The 19,503-nt window shown below is 46.2% G+C and overlaps 1 protein-coding gene across 8 annotated transcripts in view; it reads left to right on the forward strand.

The window, feature by feature from the left end:
• Positions 1-19,503, forward strand: part of CPNE8 (copine 8) — a 220,726-nt gene that overhangs the window by 152,534 nt on the left and 48,689 nt on the right. For 6 of the 8 annotated variants that reach the window (XM_006120408.5, XM_014572184.4, XM_025183253.3 and 3 more), the window contains 2 exons: positions 5,811-5,872; positions 14,142-14,188. In XM_006120408.5, coding sequence (XP_006120470.1) covers positions 5,811-5,872; positions 14,142-14,188 — 109 coding nt within the window. Of the gene's footprint in view, positions 1-945; positions 968-5,810; positions 5,873-9,025; positions 9,217-14,141; positions 14,189-19,503 lie in introns of those variants that run through there. The other 2 variants (XM_075927608.2, XM_075927585.2) reach the window with 2 other exon arrangements.

The raw sequence follows: 19,503 nt of genomic DNA on the forward strand, positions 1-19,503 counted from the left end.
GAGGAGAGTGAGTGAGCTAGCTGCACTATCAGTCTCTCCTCCTTATACGATTTTTACACACCAAGCGGTGATATTTTAACCACGTTTTCATCCCAAAGTGATCTCTCGTTTTCACATCAATGAACCTATAATTCTTCCTATATTCCATCCCAAACCACACGCTTCACCAGAACACGCGCGATTGCACACTTTGGACGTCAGACGAGCTCTCGCTTCTATTTAGAGAACCAGACCCTTTCGAGTGGCGGACTCGCTACTAATATCAATGGCGGACCGTTCTAAAGGTAGCTCATTGTCCGCTCAACGCATCTCCTCCATTATTGTACAGTGCATAAGAACTTGTTATAAACTGCGAAAGAAACCACTGCCTTCGACCCTGAGGGCCCATTCGACTCGGGCTTTCGCTACGTTCACTGCATTCCTCAAGGGAGTTCCCTTGATAGATATCTGTAGAGCTGCTACGTGGTCTTCCAACCTAACCTTCGCTACACATTATGCCTTCCCTAATCTCTTAATACCTGATTCGGCGGTGGCGGCAGCGGTGTTATCTAGCTATGGCATGCTAGATCTGAACCCTCCTCCATTCGCGAGCTACTGCTGTACATTCACCTACAGTGGAGCACCCACGGGACACTGCTCGAAGAAGAAAAAGAAGTTACTCACCTTGTGCAGTAATGATTGTTCTTCTTGATGCGTGTCCCGTGGTTGCTCCACGACCCGCCCTCCTCCCCTCTTCGGAGTTTTCTATACTTTGTGTCTTTCAGAGCAAGAGGCGGGAGGAACTGGCGGGAGCCGGACCATCAACGCTCAAATGGCGCGAAAAACCACGAGCCGTACTTCGCGCATGCGTGGTCCAGCAGACTACGGCTAGAAAAGATCTCCGATCTGCGGTGCCAGGACAAGCCCGACACCTACAGTGGAGCACCCATGGGACACGCATCTCAAAGAACAATCGTTACTGCACAAGGTGAGTAACTTCTTTTTATTTTGTATGTATAATCATCCTTATTTTCAGAACATGTTCTTTTGTACATTTTAAGTATTCTGATGTACATACATGCATTCATATTTGAAAAGTACATCAGTGTATGCTTGCGCATTGAAACATGACTGTATATCAGATGAGGCTTTATTGTTACCTCTGTCTGAAGTTGAAATGTTGTTTTATGGGACAGGTCTTTGTGTTTACTCTGTATGAGTAGGCACCTAGGCTGTGTCCAGACTCCATGCCTCCGTCGACGGAGGCATGTAGATTAGCCAGCTCGGAAGAGGGAAATGAAGCCGCGATTAAAATAATCGCGGCTTCATTTAAATTTAAATGGCTGCCCCGATCTGCCGATCAGCTGTTTGTCGGCAGATCGGGAGAGTCTGGACGCGATGCCCCGACAAAGAAGCCTTTCTTCATCGACACAGGTAAACCTGGTTTCACGAGGCTTACCTGTGTCGATGAAGAAAGGCTTCTTTGTCGGGACATCGCGTCCAGACTCTCCCGATCTGCCGACAAACAGCTGATCGGCAGATCGGGGCAGCCATTTAAATTTAAATGAAGCCGCGATTATTTTAATCGCGGCTTCATTTCCCTCTTCCGAGCTGGCTAATCTACATGCCTCCGTCGATGGAGGCATGGAGTCTGGACACAGCCCTAGTGTGCATTTAGTAAGCATTATAACAACAGTAATTTTCATCCCTCTCTGATTCCCTCCAAATCTTTTTTTGCCAAACACTTCCTAATCTCCTGCCTCTGTATTGCTCTCCTTGCCTTGTTAGCCCTCTATCCTCCACACACACTCCTTCTGTTTCTGTCACAGTCCTTTTCCAGCTCACATTTTCCATCTTGCACTCAATCTGTTGCCTCTCCACAGTTTCTCTCCATGCTTCTTCAAATTTGACTTCTCCCAGACCTGCCAGAAGCACTAAAAAGGTAAAAATAGGGCAACTGGTTAGTTATCTTGCATGCCTGTATACAAACACAGGAAGCCTGGGAAACAAACAGGAAGAATTGGAAGACCTGGCATAGTCAAGGAACTATAATCTGATTAGAGACTTGGTAGTGTAATTCATATAACTGGAGCACTGTCATGGATGAATATTAGCTGTACTGGAAGGACAAGTGGAGGGAATCTGTGGAGGAGTTGCATTGTATGTAAGAGAGCAGTATGATTGCTCAGAGAACTGTATGAAACTGGAGGAACACCTGTTCAGTCATTGGGTTAACATTGGAGATATGAGCAGCAAGGATGATGTTCTGGTGGATAACTGCTATAGATCCCCAACCAGAAGAATGAGGTAAATGAGGCTTTTTTTGTAAAACAGAAGTCTCTAGATCACAGGCCCTGGTTTTCCTGGTTTTCAATCACTCTGACATTTGCTGGGAAAGCAGTACAGCAATGCAAAAAATCAAGGATGCTTTTGGAGAGAGTTTGGGACAACTTCCTAGTGCAAGTGCCTGAAGAATGAAGTAGGAATCATACTCCTTCTTTATCTGCTGTTCACAAACAGGGAAGAATTGGTAGGGAAGTAGAGGTAGGTGGCAACCTGGGCAGGAATGACCATGAAATGGTCACGTTCAGGATCTTGACAAAGGGAAGAAAGGAGAGCAGCAGTATATGAATCCCGGATGTCAGAAAAGCAGATTTTCACTCCCTCAGGAAATGAATGGGCAAGATCCCCTGGGAGATAAATATAAGGGGGGAAAAGGGTTCCGGAGAGCAGGCTGTAGTTTTAAGAAGCCTTATTGAGGACATGGGAACAAACTGTTCCAATGTGCAGAAAGAATAGCAAATATGGCAGGCAACCAGCTTGGCTTAAAAGAGAAATCTTCAGTGAGCTTAAACACAAACAAGAAGCTTATAAGAAGTGGATACTTGGACAAATGACTAAGGAGGATTATATGCTCAAGCGTTATCTTTTAATCAGTTGCACTTTGGCCTTCCCGAAGTTATAGCTAGTAAAGGATATGAAGGATAACAAGAAGGGTTTCTATGGGTATGTTTTCTGCAAGAAGAAGATCAGAGAGAATGTGGATTCTTTGGGAATGGGGAAAACAACCTAGGGTATGTCTACACTACAGCGCTAATTCGAACTAAGCTAATTCAAACTAACGCGTCTAGAACTAAAAACTAGTTCGAATTAGCGTTTTGCTAATTCAAACTAGCATGTCCACATTAAGTGGACCCTGAACAGGGCTTAAGGATGGCCGGAAGCAGTGCCGGCAGGGCATCAGAGGAGGACTTAGTGCGTGGAGATGCTGTCTCAGGCTAGCCGAGGGCTGTGCTTAAAGGGTCCCGACCCCCACCCCGGACAGACAGTTCTCAGGGGTGCCCCGCTTGAAAACCAGTCCTGGCTTGGAGTGCCCGGAGTGCCCACACTGGGCACAACACACCACGCGGCCATCAGCCCGGCTGCACTTGCCGCAGGCTGCCATCTGGGGAGAGGGGGCAATTGGGGGGGCTGCAGGAGAGCTTCCACCCCCAGAAGTCCGCAGAGCCAGCCCAGTCCTCCCCATCAGGGGCTCGTGCCCCATTCCTCCCTCACCTCCTTCCACTTACCCTTCCCTAGCCCCTCTTCTTGATGTACAAAATAAAGAACAATTGTGTTCAAAAATGGAATCTGTCTTTATTGAACAAAACTGGGGGAGACGGGGAAAAGGAGGTGGGAGAGGGGAAGAGAGAGGCTGGGAGAGGGGAGGGCAACTAAAATGATCAGGGGTTGGGAACAGGTCCCATATGAAGAGAGGCTAAAGAGACTGGGACTTTTCAGCTTAGAAAAGAGGAGACGAGGGGGGACAGGATAGAGGTCTCTAAAAGCAGGAGTTGGGTGGAGAGGGTGCATACAGAAAAGTTCTTCATTAGTTCCCATAAAGAAGGACTAGAGGACACCAAAGGAAAGGAATGGGTAGCAGGCTTCAAACTAGTAACAGAAAGTTGTTCTTCACAAAGCAAAGAGTCAACCTGTGGAACTCCTTGCTGCAGGAGGCTGTGAAGGCTAGAACTAGAACAGAGTTTAAAGGGAAGTGAGATCAAGTGATGGAGGTTGGGTCCATAGAGTGGTAGTAGCCAGGGGGTAGGAGTGGTGTCCCTGCCCAAAGTTTGTGGAAGGCTGGAGAGGGATGGCACGAGACAAATGGCTTGGTCACTGTCTCCGATCCATCCCCTCCAGGGTCTTTAGGGTTGGCCGCTGTCGGCAGACAGGCTACTGGGCTAGATGGACCTTTGGTCTGACCCAGGATGGCCATTGTAAGCTCAGGGCTCCGGATCGGGGGTCTCAGTGGACCCCCTTGATTTTCATGCACACCTGCTCCTGGGTGGCCAGGCTGGCAGCTCTCCTGCCCAAGCCGGCCACCTTCCTGTGCTTAGTGCGGAGATCGTGGACAAGGTCCACGATGTCCGCACTAGCCCAGGCGGGTGCCAGCCTCTTGCGGTCCCGGGCAAGCTCCCGGGAGCCGCCAGCCTGGTCCCGGGAAGAGGGGAAGGGCTGGGGGGCATCGGGTGGGTGGCTCGATCCGTGCCAGGTGCAGGGTCTGCTGGCTGGGTGCTGGCAGGCTTGCACCTGGCACGGGCACCGTAGCCAGCCCGTGCCCCTTTAAGGAGTCCGGGGCCGGGAGGGGGGCATAGAGTTTCCCTGGTGTTGGCCAGAGTGGCCACCAGTGAAACCTGGGAAGCCTTAGCCTCCCACTAGTTCGAATTAAGGGTCTACACAGACCTTAGTTCGAACTAGCTAGTTCGAACTAGGCTTAATCCTCGTAAAATGAGGTTTTCCTAGTTCGAACTAAGCGCTCCGCTAGTTCGAATTAAATTTGAACTAGCGGAGCGCTAGTGTAGCGCCTATTAAAGTTAGTTTGAACTAACGTCCGTTAGTTCGAACTAACTTTGTAGTGTAGACATACCCCTAGTGACGATGATGTGGAATAAAGCTAAAGTACTCATTGCTTTTTTGCAGCATGTTGGAAGATGACGGACCAAGGAGCAGTGGTCTTAAGTTGCAGTGCTGGGAGACTGGATATTAGGAAAAGATATTTCACTAGTATGGTGATGGAGCACTGGAATGGGTTAACTAGAGAGGTGGTGGAATCTCCATCCTTAGAGATTTTTAAGGCCAGGCTTACAAAGTCCTGGTTGGAATGCTTTAGTTGGGATTGGTCCTGCTTTGAGTGGGGGAGGGAGGGAGGTTGAACTAGATGACCTTCTGAGGTCTTAAACCCTAATCTTCTATGATTCATACCACAACTCACTCTTTCGACCCATATTCTTTCTGGGTGGTGAAAGCCAGTGAGAGATCAAACATACACCTTGTAATGTTAGACATTGACAAATAAAATGTGTCATCTTCTATTTATTTTTAGTTTACCATTTTTCATTCTTTACATCCATCATTACCCACAGGTCCATACTGAACTGAAGTGACAAGACACACATTTAGATAATTTTAATGTAGCATTTCAAATAAAGTTGAATCACTCACATAATGGATCAGCTAGTCTTAGCATCTGCCATTACTCTATAGTATAAAATGAGCCTCACCACACTTGTTTTCTACCCCACATGCAGCAATGTTTCATTGAATTTTTCTCTCACATCCCTGTGCCCTTAATTTAGTCTAGAATAATGCCATAATAATTTAAAAAGTTTTTTAGACTCCCAGGTTTGTCCCAGGCCTTCCAAAAGAGATTTATGAATTTTGTCTTATTTCCTAAAATTGTAGGAAATTATACCATAAATATGAGCCTCGAAAATATCGTACATGAATTTTCTATTTATACTTGATTTGCGGAAATGACCATTCGTGCCTGATTCCATTTTACTTGCTTTCAGGTAACATTGCTTTCCTTCCTAATTGAAACAGAAGTTTCATTCCTTGACTATATTAAAGGCGGGTAAGTGATCCCTGCATGCTTTTCTTTTCCTATTTTTTGTTTTGATTCACAAATAACTGTTTTGCTGTCTTGCTATGTGATAGCCCTAAATATCCATGAGAATTGCATTACAGGCAGTCCCCGGGTTAAGTACAAGATAGGGACTGTAGGTTTGTTCTTAAGTTGAATCTGTATGTAAGTCGGAACTGGCATCAGCCACTGCTGAAACTGATCAGTTTCAACCGCGGCTGAATCTGGACGCCAGTTCTGACTTACATAGGGTACGTCTACACTACAGCGCTAGTTCGAACTAACTTAGTTCGAATTAGTTAATTCGAACTAAGCTAGTTCGAACTAACGCATCTAGAACTAAAAACTAGTTCGAACTAGCGTTTTGCTAGTTCGAACTAGTAAGTCCACATTGAGTGGACTCTGAACAGGGCTTAAGGATGGCCGGAAGCAGTGCCGGCAGGGCATAAAAGGAGGACTTAGAGCATGGAGATACTGTCTCAGGCTAGCCGAGGGCTGCGCTTAAAGGGTCCCGACCCCCACCCCGGACACACAGTTCTAAGGGGTGCCCCGCTTGCAAAGAAGTTCTGGCTTGGAGTGCCCTGAGTGCCCACACTGGGCACATCACACCACTCGGCCATCAGCCCGGCTGCACTTGCCGCAGGCTGCCATCTGGGGAGAGGGAGTAATTGGGGGGCTGCAGGAGAGCTTCCACCCCCAGAAGCCCGCAGAGCCAGCCCAGTCCTCCCCATCGGGGGCTCGTACCCCATTCCTCCCTCACCTCCTTCCACTTGCCCTTCCCTAGCCCCCCTTCTTATTGATGTACAAAATAAAGATAACGTTTCTTCCAACATTGACTCTGTCTTTATTGAAAAAAACTGGGGGAGACTGGGAAAAGGAGGTGGGAGAGGGGAAGAGAAAGGCTGGGAGAGGGGAGGGCAACTAACATGATCAGGGGTTGGGAACAGGTCCCAGATGAAGAGAGGCTACAGAGACTGGGACTGTTCAGCTTAGAAAAGAGGAGACGGAGGGGGGACAGGATAGAGGTCTCTAAAAGCAGGGGTTGGGTGGAGAGGGTGCATTCAGAAAAGTTCTTCCTGAGTTCCCATAAAGAAGGACTAGAGGACACCAAAGGAAAGGAATGGGTAGCAGGCTTGAAACTAGTAAGAGAAAGTTGTTGTTGTTGACAAAGCAAATAGTTAACCTGTGGAACTCCTTGCTGCAGGAGGCTGTGAAGGCTACAACTAGAACAGAGTTTAAAGGGAAGTGAGATCAAGTCATGGAGGTTGGGTCCATGGAGTCCTATTAGCCAGAGGGTAGGAGTGGTGTCCCTGCCCAAAGTTTGTGGAAGGCTGGAGAGGGATGGCACGAGACAAATGGCTTGGTCATTGTCTTCGGTCCATCCCCTCCAGGGTCCCTAGGGTTGGCCGCTGTTGGCAGACAGGCTACTGGGCTAGATGGACCTTTGGTCTGACCCAGTATGGCCATTGTAAGCTCAGGGCTCAGTGTCGGGGGTCTCAGTGGACCCCCTTGATTTTCATGCACACCTGGTCCTGGGTGGCCAGGCTGGCAGCTCTCCTGCCCTAGACGGCCACTTTCCTGTGCCTAGTGCGGAGATCGTGGACGAGGTCCACGATGTCCGCACTAGCCCAGGAAGGTGCCCGCCTCTTGCGGTCCAGGGCAAGCTCCCGGGAGCCGCCAGCCTGGTCCCGGCAAGAGGGGGAGGGCTGGGGGGCATCGGGTGGGTGGCTCGATCCGTGCCAGGTGCAGGGTCTGCTAGCTGGGTGCTGGCAGGCTTGCACCTGGCACGGGCACCGTAGCCAGCCCGTGCCCCTTTAAGGGGTCCGGGGCCGGGAGGGGGGCATAGAGTTTCCCTGGTGTTGGCCAGAGTGGCCACCAGGGAAACCTGGGGAGGGCTAGCCTCCCACTAGTTCGAACTAAAGGGCTACACAGCCCTTAGTTCGAACTAGCTAGTTCGAACTAGGCGTTAGTCCTCGTAAAATGAGGTTTACCTAGTTCGAACTAAGCGCTCCGCTAGTTCGATTCAAATTCGAACTAGCGGAGCGCTAGTGTAGCGCATAGGAAAGTTAGTTCGAACTAACGTCCGTTAGTTCGAACTAACTTTCTAGTGTAGACATACCCCCACAGATTTAACTTAAGAAACCCAGGCGTCCCCAAGTCAGCTGCTGCTGAAACTGATCAGCGGCTGACTTGGGGACGCCTGGGGCAGAGCAGCTGGGGTGCTGCTGGGTTGCTCCAGTAGCGCGGCTCCTCGGCGCTACTGGAGCAACCCAGCAGCACCCCAGCTGCTATGCCTCAGGCATCCTGATTCAGCTGCTGCTGAAACTGACCAGCAGCGACTGAATCAGGACTCCTGGGGCAGAGCAGCTGGGGTGCTGCCGGGTTGGTCCGGAGAAGCGCTGCGGGACCAACCCGGCAGCCCCCAGCTGCTCTACCCCAGGGGTAGGCAAGAAAAGCCTGGTCTGCTGGGGGGGGGCACTAGCTGCACCCCCACGCCCCCCAGCAGACCAGGGAGACGGGGGTGGGGACTCCCAAGTCCTCCACGGTTTTGCTCCGTCTCCCTGGTCTGCTGACCTGGGAGATGCGGAGCAAAGCCGCAGAGCATGTGGGCAGCGGGACAGTCCAGGCGCGCTGCGCTGTCCCACTGCTGGCGTGCTCCGAGGCTTTGCTCCCCATCTCCCTGGTCTGCTGGTCAGATCAGGGAGACGGGGATCAAAGCCTTGGAGCACGCCCGCAGCGGGACAACCCGGGCGCGCTTGAGCTGTCCCCCTGCGCGCGTGCTCCGCGGCTTTGCTCCCCGTCTCCCTGGTCACAGGCTTCCTCCGAGGCTTTGCAAAACCTCGGGGGAAGCCAGCGGCAGAATACCCCAGGCGCGCCTGGGCTGCCCCGCAGCCCCAGCCCCACCGTGGCTTTGCAAAGCCTTGGGGGAACCCGGCGGCAGGACAGCCCAGGCGTGCCTGGGCTGCCCGGCTGCCCGAGACCCTCCCCGGCTTTGCTCCACATCTTCCTAGTCTGCAGACCAGGGAGACATGGAGCAGCTTTTCTCGCCCCGGAGTACACGGGCGGCGGGACCGCAAGGTCCCGCAGTCCGTGTCCTCCGGGGCGAGAAAAGCTGCATTCGTAACTGCGGATCTGACATAAGTCGGATCCGCGTAAGTCGGGGACTGCCTGTACTTTTTTCATTTTTCATAAACTTACTGATAACTTTCTTATGTAGTTAGGTATTTCTTTTATGTTTTCTTTTGGTAGGGTTCTGTTTTGTTAAATGGTTTGTTTGTGTTTGAGAAGTCAATGCTGAATAACTGTGTCTTCCACTTGGAACAGAAGGTGGTAAGGTTAGTAATGGTCAGTAGTTTGTATGGTAGTTTATTCCACAGCCTCAAGCTGGCCCTCAGGAAGGTCTATCTCAGACATGCACATGTTCCCCTATGCCTAAAGAGTAGATTTGTTAATCATGGGCCTCACCTGGAAGTCTTAGGCAATTTTTTAGGTATTCCAGACCTAGACGATGGTAAATGATTAGTTCTTATTGATAATTATCCAAAGCAGTGTGGAGTGATGCATGTTCATTTTCATCATGAGTCAGATACCACCTGACAGGTTGATTTTCCTTTTTGGTGTTTCAGGTTCTGTAATTATCACTATGTGTTGCTCTCTTAAGACTTCTGAGAGCATGCTCCACACTTTGTCCTTCTTAGAATTTGTATGTCACTTCTTAAACCTTGACTGAGTGTTGTCACTTTCGTTAGAAATCTCTCATTAGTACCTTCTTTGAGTTTTGTCAAATCTGCTATGAATGCATTCTTAAAATGAACATGTGCTGGGTCGTCATCTGAGACTGCTATAATATCATTCCCTCTAGGGCATCTGGCATTGTCCATTGTCAGAAGACAGGATAGATGGACCTTTGGTCTGATCCTAATATGGCTGTTCTTATATTCTTAAATATATGGCAGAATCAAGTAAAACAGAGCAGAAGACATACAATTCTCCCTCAAGGAGTTCAGTCACAAATTTAATTTGTCCAACTGGGTCTTGCAGGGCTTCTGACAGCCAGTACTGCCATCTGACATCATCAGCAGGCACCTCCTTCCATCTTGTCCTGCTTTGAGTTGCTAGGAGCTGGATCTGCCCATGTGGGGTAGGGGCAGAGCAATAAGCTTTGTTACCTTCTCATTCAGTTAACCAGTAACCCCCATTTCCAATGAGTGCCGGATAACAAAGCTTTCACTATAACAATAAAATTGGATTGAAATTAAAGTTTCAAATAAAACCTTCTTCGATTCTATGTAAAAGTATTTAATATAAAGAATTGCAGAAAAATAAGCTCAGTGCACTGTAAAGTATGTCCATAACTTTTAGTTTGTTTCCAGGGCACAGATACAAGCATTGTGAGTAATGTTATGCAAATGAATAAACTAGTCATCTCTCTTTGTTTATAAAATGCTAATCTCTGGTATTTCCACAACAAATAGTTTCTGAAGTTGGTTTTCTGAGACTGTTTCAGTTATGGCCATGTGATTCATGGTTTATTGTATTTACTTGCTACAGAAAAATTTTTGGTGAACCCTAACTACAGTGGAGCTCATACTTCTCCATTATAATCCTTCATACTAGGGTTATGCATGTTTACAACTTCATTTTTATCTTTGAAAGCCTTTCCTTCACTGACTCCATCATGCTGTGCAAGTGAATATTGAGGAGAAGCTTCCATATCATTTTCTGTTCAAGGAATACTTAAGCAAATTTAATATGGCTAATTATTAGGATTGTCCATAGTTTGGTTTTTTTTTCTGGTATTGTTTTTCCTAAAGTCTCCTTACACTTTTCTCCCAGTGGCTATTGCTGCGCTGTTTAACTGTTTTTTGAGGGGTTTGCAGCTTCTTTTTCTGATGCTGCCTGAGATCACTTTGGGGGCATGTGTTTTCAGCTATCTACTATAAAGATGTGAAACATCTGAGTATAGGAAGCGATGTAAAGTCACAATGCAGGCATGTGGAGCTTGGAGAACAGCATTTTCAGTGTTTATAATTATCTTGGTCCTTGGTAATGTTTTCTCTGGCCATCCATCTCTAACATGAGATGGCTGCTAAAGTAACACTAACAGAAACCTAATGCATTGGACTCAAGAAAGTGTCCTCTGTCCCAGACATTGAGAATGTAAAAATGGCCACACTGAGTCAGACCATTGGTCCATCTAACCCAATATCCTGTCATCTAAGAGTGGCTTATGTCAGAAACCTGAGAGGGAATTTATAGAACAGTATAATTATCAAGTATTTCATCCTCTGTTGTCCAGTCTCATCTTCTGGCAGAGATTTAGAGACACCTAGACCATGGGGTCTGTTCCTCACCATCTTGATTAATGGCCTTTGACAGAACTGTCCTTTATGAACTTATCTAATTCTTTTTCAAACACAGTTATATTTTTGGCCTTCACAACATCTTCTGGCAACAAATTCCACAGGTTGACACTACGTTGTGTGATGGCATACTTCCTTTTTTCTGCTTTGAAGCAGCGTTCCATTAGTTTTATTGGGTGATTCTTAGTTCTCACATTATGTGAAGGATTAAATAACAATTTCTCATTCATTTTCTTCTTGTAGACCTATCACATCCCTTCTCAGTCATCTTTTTTTTTTAAGCTGAATAGTCCATCTTTTTAGTGTTCCTCATATTAAGTTGTACCTGGCATATAAACATTTTTTGGCACCCTTCTCTGTACTTTTTTAAAATTCTGATATCTTTGAGAGATGAGGCAACCAGAACTACATGCAATATTCCAGAAGCAGGTATGCATAGATTTATATGGGGGTATTATAATATTTTCAGACTTGTTAGGTATCTTTTCTAATGGCTACTAGCCATCTGTTTCGATTTTTGAGTGCTGCTGTTCACTGAACAGATTTTTTCAGAGAATTAGCCATGATGACTCTAAAGTCTTTCTTGAGTGGGTACACTTTACTTATTTCCCATCATTTTGTATGTATAGTTGGGCTTTTGTTTAAATCTTGAGTTCTGTGTGCCCTCATATATAAAAAAAAGATACTTTGGAATTGGAAAGGTTCAGAAACGCGCAACAAAAATGATTAGGGATATGGAACAGCTTCCATAAGAGGAGAGATGACTATCTGTTACACCTTAAACAATCGGGCCTTGTTTTGAGCCACTAGTGACTGGCTCCTGGTCCCATCTTTCGATGAAAGTGTCCTTTCTGGTTGCAATAACCTCCAGCAGGAGAGTGAGCAAACTCGCTGCACCGATGGCTGAGCCCCCGTACACCATGTTTACCAAGGACAAAGTTACACTTCTACCCCACCCGAAATTTTCCCCCAAAGTACCTTCCACATCAACGAACCCATACACTTACCTGCCTTTTTTCCTAAACCGCATGCTGATGCTTTGCACACTCTCGTGGCACACTCTCGACGTTTGCAGAGCGCTTGCATTTTACATTGATCACACCAGGGCCTGGCAAACATCCCCTAGACTGTTTCTGTTCTATGCAGAACAATCCAAAGGAAAAGCAGTCTCATCACAGAGAATCTCGAAGTGAATCTCCTCATGTATCCATACATGCTATACATTCCATGATAAAAACTTATCTGGAACCATCAGAGCACATTCCACCAGGGCAATGTCTTCCACTACTGCCTTCCTCAGCAACGTCCCTCTCCAGGACATTTGTAATGCTGCCACATGATCATCAGACCATACATTTGCACAGCACTATGTTCTTTCTTCTTCCATTGCATCATTCATGGTGGTGGGACAAGCAGTACTGTCCACAGTAACAAATACAGGGCTCCAAACCCACCTCCATGGGCCGACAACTGCTGTGTAGTCACCCAGAGTGGAGCACCCATGGGGATGCTACTCGAAGGAGAAGGAGTTACCTTGTGCAGTAATGTGGTTCTTCGAGATGTGTCCCCCTCGTGGGTGTTCCACTACCCTCCCTCCTTCCCCTGCTTTGGAGCCCCATCCTCTAACAGCACGAATAGAGACGGAACGGAGGGGCCATGTCACGCGCGTGCCTAACAGACACCAACCGCACAAGGGGGCGCCACGGCACATGCGTGGTGCAGTGGAAACTGCTAGAAAAGTCTCCTGTCGCCGGTGCGAGGACGCACCAGCACCCAGAGGGGAGCACCCACGGGGACACGCATCTCGAAGAACCACGGTTACTGCACAAGGTGAGAGTAACTCCTTCTACTGGACTACATGGACCTTTGGTGTGACCTATTATTGCCATTCTTATATTTTGTAATGTGCATTTCAGATCAGCACTGAATTTCATCTGCCATTTTGTTGTCCCATCACCCTGTTTTGTGAAATTTAATTCTCTGCCATCAGCTTTGGATTTAAGTATCATGAGTATTTTTATATCATCTTCCAACTTTGCCTCCTTACACTTTTATCCCTTTTTCCAGATTATTTATTGGTCCCATACATATCATTGGGTACCACACTACCCTACTTCACTGACCAAAGCTAACCATTTATTGTTACTTTTCATTACCCAGCTTTCAACTATTACTGATCCCTGAGAGGACCTTCCCACGTATCCCATGAGAGCTTACATTGTATAGAAGCCTTTGGCCTTAGACTTTGTCAAAGGTGTTATGAAAGTCCAGGTATAGCATATTCACCAGCTCTCCCTTTGTTCACATGCTTATTGACATTCTCAAATAATTGGTTATGTATAATTACCCTTAACAAAAAGGTGTGTTGATTCTTTCCCAAAATACCATGTTTTAACTAGTTTGCCTGGTTTTGAAGGCATGGGGAAGGGAAAAGATGATGGTATGGGGGAGTGGGACAAAAATAAATGAAAGCCAGGCGTATCATATACAGCGTATAGGATGTGAAGTTATTGCTATCCAATTAATTGGTAAAGTATTTTGAACTAAAGCTTTCGTGAGGTGGATAGGTCTCTCTGAGGTGGGACCACTGAAAACCCACCCAACTGTATAATGCTTCCACATATGGAAAGGGAGACTCTTACACAAATGCAATTTACAGATAAGAGAAAATTATGTTTGGAAGACTAGTAACCTCATGAATTCATGCTTAATCAATAACATGGAATAAATGATAGAATGCATAATGATTTAACCTGAATTTTGAAGTCTTACCTTTTGACCATAGAGTTAATGCATTATAACATGTATTGATCCATTAAAGGTTATATTATCTCTTTTGCATATTTTCCAACTATCTATGGTATTATTAACAAGATTCCTATTTGCTTATTTGACAGAACTCAAATCAATTTCACAGTGGCTATTGATTTCACAGCATCAAATGGTGAGTGCGAAAGCAGTTTTTTGTAAAATTAAATCCTATGTCCAGCTTCAGAACAATTTTTCTTTAGTACTACACACCTATGTCTATATTTGTTCTACACAAAATAGATTTGCAACTATTGTGTATTATTTGTCACTAAATGCTTAGTGACCTCAACTGTATCAGAGCTCCGTTATTATACTATACAAACACAGAGTTAAGAGACGGTTTCTGCCCCAAAAAGCTTACAATCTAAATAGACAAGACAGACAATGGATTGGGAGGAAGGAGTATGATAAACAAGTGAACATTTTGCTGGCCTGCAAATATTATGTTAATCACTATCAAATCAAGGAGGCCAATTTGTTTGTCATTTATGATCTTATGCTACGAAAGCTTTTAGTGACCACGTGCCCACTGACCATGTAGCAACATTATGTGGTAAACGTACTTTGTAATTTGTTGATCGTCCAGTTAAGAGAGCCTTCAAAACCAAATCAGTGCTGATGGAGGTGACTGCTAAGCTCAGCCATGAATATCCTGTTGCTAATTTTCTCCTGCCACTTACAGTGAAATAGCTGATGAAAACAATCAGAATAAAAAACATCAGTTTGCTTTTCAGCCTTCCTAAGCACCCACATTTTATTGCTATGACATAAAGATTGTATAACTGATTAAATCTTCAGCTTTCTGATAAGATGGATATTACAGTCTCCACAAAAGCTGCTGAGGGACCCAGATCATGGTGTCAGCTACTGCTATACAACCATATACATCTTTCAGATCTCCACAAGCCTTGCCTTTGATGGTTTCCAGGTAGTTGACAATTGTCACTTGTTGCATCTCCCATCATACAAGTTAATTCTTAGCTGATTGTAATCCAGGTTTGAGGGCAGCTTGAAAGGTAATGATTGAGGACTTAATTTTATCTGAGTTGTTAATATAACCAGTTTTTGCTGCTTCTTGCCTGACCAAATCAGCCATCATCTGTAGTGATTCACCATACTGAGCCATCAAGGCAATGTCATTATAATAGTTGAGGTCTTAAAGTAAAATTACGTTCACTTCAATGCCACTGACAAATGCTTCTTAAAGCTTTTCCCTCAACCAGCAATGCATCAATGATACTGAATAACATTGGAGAGAAAAAAGATGTAAAGCAGATGGTGTAATCCATTTTTATTGGATCAACTTCTGTTGGTGGAAGGGACAAACTTTTGAGCTTCACAAAGTTCTTCCTTATGTCTAGGTAAAGTAACCATAGTGTCCACATTAAATAAAAAGTCGGACAAATTCTTAAGCAAAAGGGAATTTTTTACACATTGAATTTCATTCTATTTACTTCAGATCATTTCTCCAGTTTATCCAGATCATTTTGAATTATAATCCTATTCTCTAAAGCGTTTGCAACCCCTTCCAGCTCGGTATTATCTGCAATCTTTATAAATGTTCATATGTGCTGTAAGAGATCACTTAAAATGAAATAGTCTATTAAGACTCCTTCAGTCAGAGGACATTAGAGCAGTGGTTCCTAACCACCCCTGTGCGAACCCCTGCCTTCCAGGCTGCGGCACGTTGCCAGGCCATTCTCCTAGTTTTTAATTAGCCTCTCCTGCTGGGGTTCCCCATAAGGTGTGTGCCTGTGCACACGCAAACTCACTTCCTGCCCATTTCCCCATGCAGCGACAGAGTGAGTGCTGCAACTGGCAGCCAGGTGTGCTGCAGCTGGAGCTGGGGCTGCAGTGAGGCTGTCCCTACTGGGGCAGCCTCACTGTGGTCCTGGTTGCAATTCTGGTGGCTGCTATGCATCCCGTGTGGTGGGCGGCTGTGGTACTTGGCTGGGGCCAAGCACTGTGTGGAGAGTGGCTGCCCCAGCAGCACGTAGTGAGCAGCTGCCACTGTAACCCCATTTTCCTCCCTTATAGCATGGTGTGAACCTCCCCCTGGCCTCCAGCTGCTCCCAGCCAGGGTACATTAAGTGCATAGGAAAATATGAATGTGCAGAATGTGTTAGACCCATTAAGTACTGCCTTTTTAATTCTTAAAGTACTTAAGGTACCGTCCTTTAATTTTGCAATTGAGGCAAAAGATTTGGACTAGAGAAAATTTTTTCACAGGTAGTAGCAACTATTTTATTAGTTTTTTTTAAAATGTTTGTGTGCATTGTTTTTCAAATTCTTATTAACTATCATGTCCCCCCTCCTTTGATATGCCTTTTATACTGTGATGAATATGCAAATATTTCCATTCCAGTCCACTGGCAGTTTTTTAATGAGTTTGCCGGTCCATGGTATAAAAAAGTGGGGGATCACTGCATTAGAGGCAGTAGAGGTGTTAAATTGTTATAGTGAGTCATAAAACTTTTATCCCTGCTAAACCATGTTTTCTAGTGTCCAGCAGAATTATGAATTTAAGCTCCCAGTTTGTTTTTGAAGGTGATGTGCAGATTTCCTTTCAGGACAAGGCTTCGAAGACCAGATATGGAGTGATTGCTTTGTGAAAAGTGTTCATCAGTGGGTCATGGGTTGTTTTTAGAATCATAGGACTGGAAAGGACCTTAAGAGGACACTTAGTTAAGTCCTGTGCACTCAGGACTAAGTATTATCTAGACCCGTGGTCCCCAACACGGTGCCCGCGGGCGCCATGGCGCCCGCGGGGGCATTTCTCTGCGCCCGCCAAGTGCTCAGGGCTGGCCTGGCCCCGGGCACGTGGCGCATGCGCGGTGCCGGAGCCAACCCCGGGCGTGTGGCACACGGAGATCGCCGGCCCCGGCCGTGCGGCGCTTGGGAGGGGAGGAGGAAGAGGGGTAGGGGAGAAAGCGCTAGTGCCGGCCCCCTGGCGCGCGGCGCTTGGGGAAGAGGGGGGAGGGGAGAGAGCGCCGGCCCCGGGCACGCAGCGCTTGGGGAAGGGGGGGGGCGGAGAGCGCGCCGGCCCCGGGCGCGCGGCGCTTGGGGAAGGGGGGGGGAGAGAGAGCGCCGGTCCCGGGCGCGCGGCGCTTGGGGAAGGGGGGGGGAGAGAGCGCCGGCCCTGGGCGTGCGGCGCTTGAGGGGAGAGTGCCGGCCCCCGAATGCAGCTATGGGGGGGGGGGCGCCCCCCCCCGGGCGCCAGGCGGGCGAATGGCCACGCCCCCTGGCGCCCGGCAACCCCAAATGGTTGGGGACCACTGATCTAGACCATCCCTAACAAGTACTTATCTAACTTGCCCTTAAAAATCTCCAATGATTGAGATTCCACAACCTGTTTTGGTAATTTATTCCAGTGCTTAACCATCCTGACAGAAATTTTTTCCTAATGTCCAATCTAACCTGCTGGCAGGACTGTTCCCCATTCTGGCACTCTGAGCGCAGAAGGTGAAGGCCTGCAAGACAGCTTAAAAACCTTGTCTCTACAGGTACTGGTTACAAAAAACTACACCCCAGAATCATATTACACAGATTTTGGGGAATCACTGCCACCATTAAGTGCTTTTTAATCCCTAAAAATCAGGGGTGAGCACTTGAAATCACCCGCAGGGCTATCCCAACCTCTCTTGCCCCAAAAGAGCTTGAAAAAAAAAAAGAGAAAAACAAGCTGCTGTCTCTGGTAGCTGACCCCTCAGTTGGAAGCAAGCAGATAAACACAGACAGACTTTCCAGGACACAAGAATCAAATCACCACCTTAAAAAAAAAAAGTGATTTTTATTACAAAAGACATACTTGAGAAAGCATGCTTGTTTGTTAGATGTTACAGAGCAACAAATTAAAACAAAAAGAAAAGTCTTGGCACAATGCTTAGATGGTAATAAATGGGGATGGGAGGCATAGATTCACACAAGCAGTTCAAACCAAACCACAAAATAAAGAGAATTACCCTGAACATGACTGGATTCACTTTTCCGTTTTACTTACTTCTAATTTTCTCTTTGTTCAGTCCTTTCCCATGCCCTGAATTCCTTGAAGACATGGCAGTCCTGCCTGGGTTTTAAATCATTCTGTGTCTGTCAACTCATGGTTTATCTCTCCCACACAAAGAAAGCAGGCAGGGAATCTATATCAAATTCAAATTTCAACCCTCTATTTCATTGGTTCTCCCGGGCCCCTGGCCATCACCATTGATAGCTACCTGAGCTTAACCCCTTAGTCACCAGGTGCTGGTCAGCACTCCTCCAGTCCATTACACCTTCCCTAACTGCAATTTAAGCTTCTTATCCTAGCCTCAAAGGTTAAGGCTAATAATTTTGTATCCCTGGTTCTTATAACAACTTTTTTGTGTACTTATAAACTTAAGTCTCTTCTCAGTCTTTTCTCCTCCTTCAAAAAAAATTGATTTTTTTTCAATCTTCCCTCATAGGTCATGTTTTCTAGATCTTTTAATAATTTTTTTTTGTTCTTCTGTGGGTTCAGTGATTCAGTGAAATCTTTCCTGAAATGTGGACCCAGAACATGACGCAATACTCCAGTTGAGGCCTAGTCAGCATGGAGTGGAAGAGAATAATTACCTCTCATGTCTAGTTTACAGTACCACTTCTAATACATCACAGAATTATGATAGTTTTTTTAAAATTATTATTTTTGCAACATTGTTCATTAGAATTAGGATACATTCTTAAAAAACATGTTTTGTTTAGTTTTTATTAGTCTTGACTTGAATTCAGAACCCTGCAGGTGATATGTCAAAAAGCTGTTATCAAGAAACGATGTCTGAAAAGTAATAAAGTACCTGAATTTGAACTAGGGCTGTGCATAAAAGGTTTGCATAAAACATGAACCCATTTCAACACAGGATGGACTTGGGTTTTTGCTCTTTTTTAACAGTGCAATGATTCATACATTTGGTTACTTACTGACTTTTAAAATAATATTATTTAGACTTTTATTATATGTAGACCTTTGAATTGGGCTTATACAGACTAGTGCCCATCCCATTGCATCCAGAAGGTGCACTGAGTCTTTTAATCCAACGTTTTCCAGTGTGGGATCTCTTCAGTGGGATCCAGTGTACTGCCTCTTTCTCAAATCAACCTGGGGTTTGTTGTCACTGGTTCTGGGGCATCCAAGGATGAAGAATAATTACTAGATCACAGGCAGACTCTTTGCAGAGCTGACTGACACAGACCACAGCTCTCCATCCATCTGGGCCATAAGATGGTACGTACATTCTCTCCACAAATAGGAAAGTTTGAATTCTTCTTCGAGTGGCCCCGTGGGTGCTCCACTCTAGGTGTCGGGTCCCGTCCCGGCGCCGCGGCTCGGAGACTTTTCATAGCCATGCTCCGCCGGCTCGCGCATGCGTGGTTCTCCAGGATAGCGTTCACGCCTTTGATCAGCCGCGCGTGAGCCGGCAACCGTCAGTTCCT

This window comes from Pelodiscus sinensis, chromosome 1, assembly GCF_052426305.1.
Source record: "Pelodiscus sinensis isolate ZL-2025 chromosome 1, ASM5242630v1, whole genome shotgun sequence".
In the NCBI taxonomy this organism is placed as follows: Eukaryota; Metazoa; Chordata; order Testudines; family Trionychidae; genus Pelodiscus; species Pelodiscus sinensis.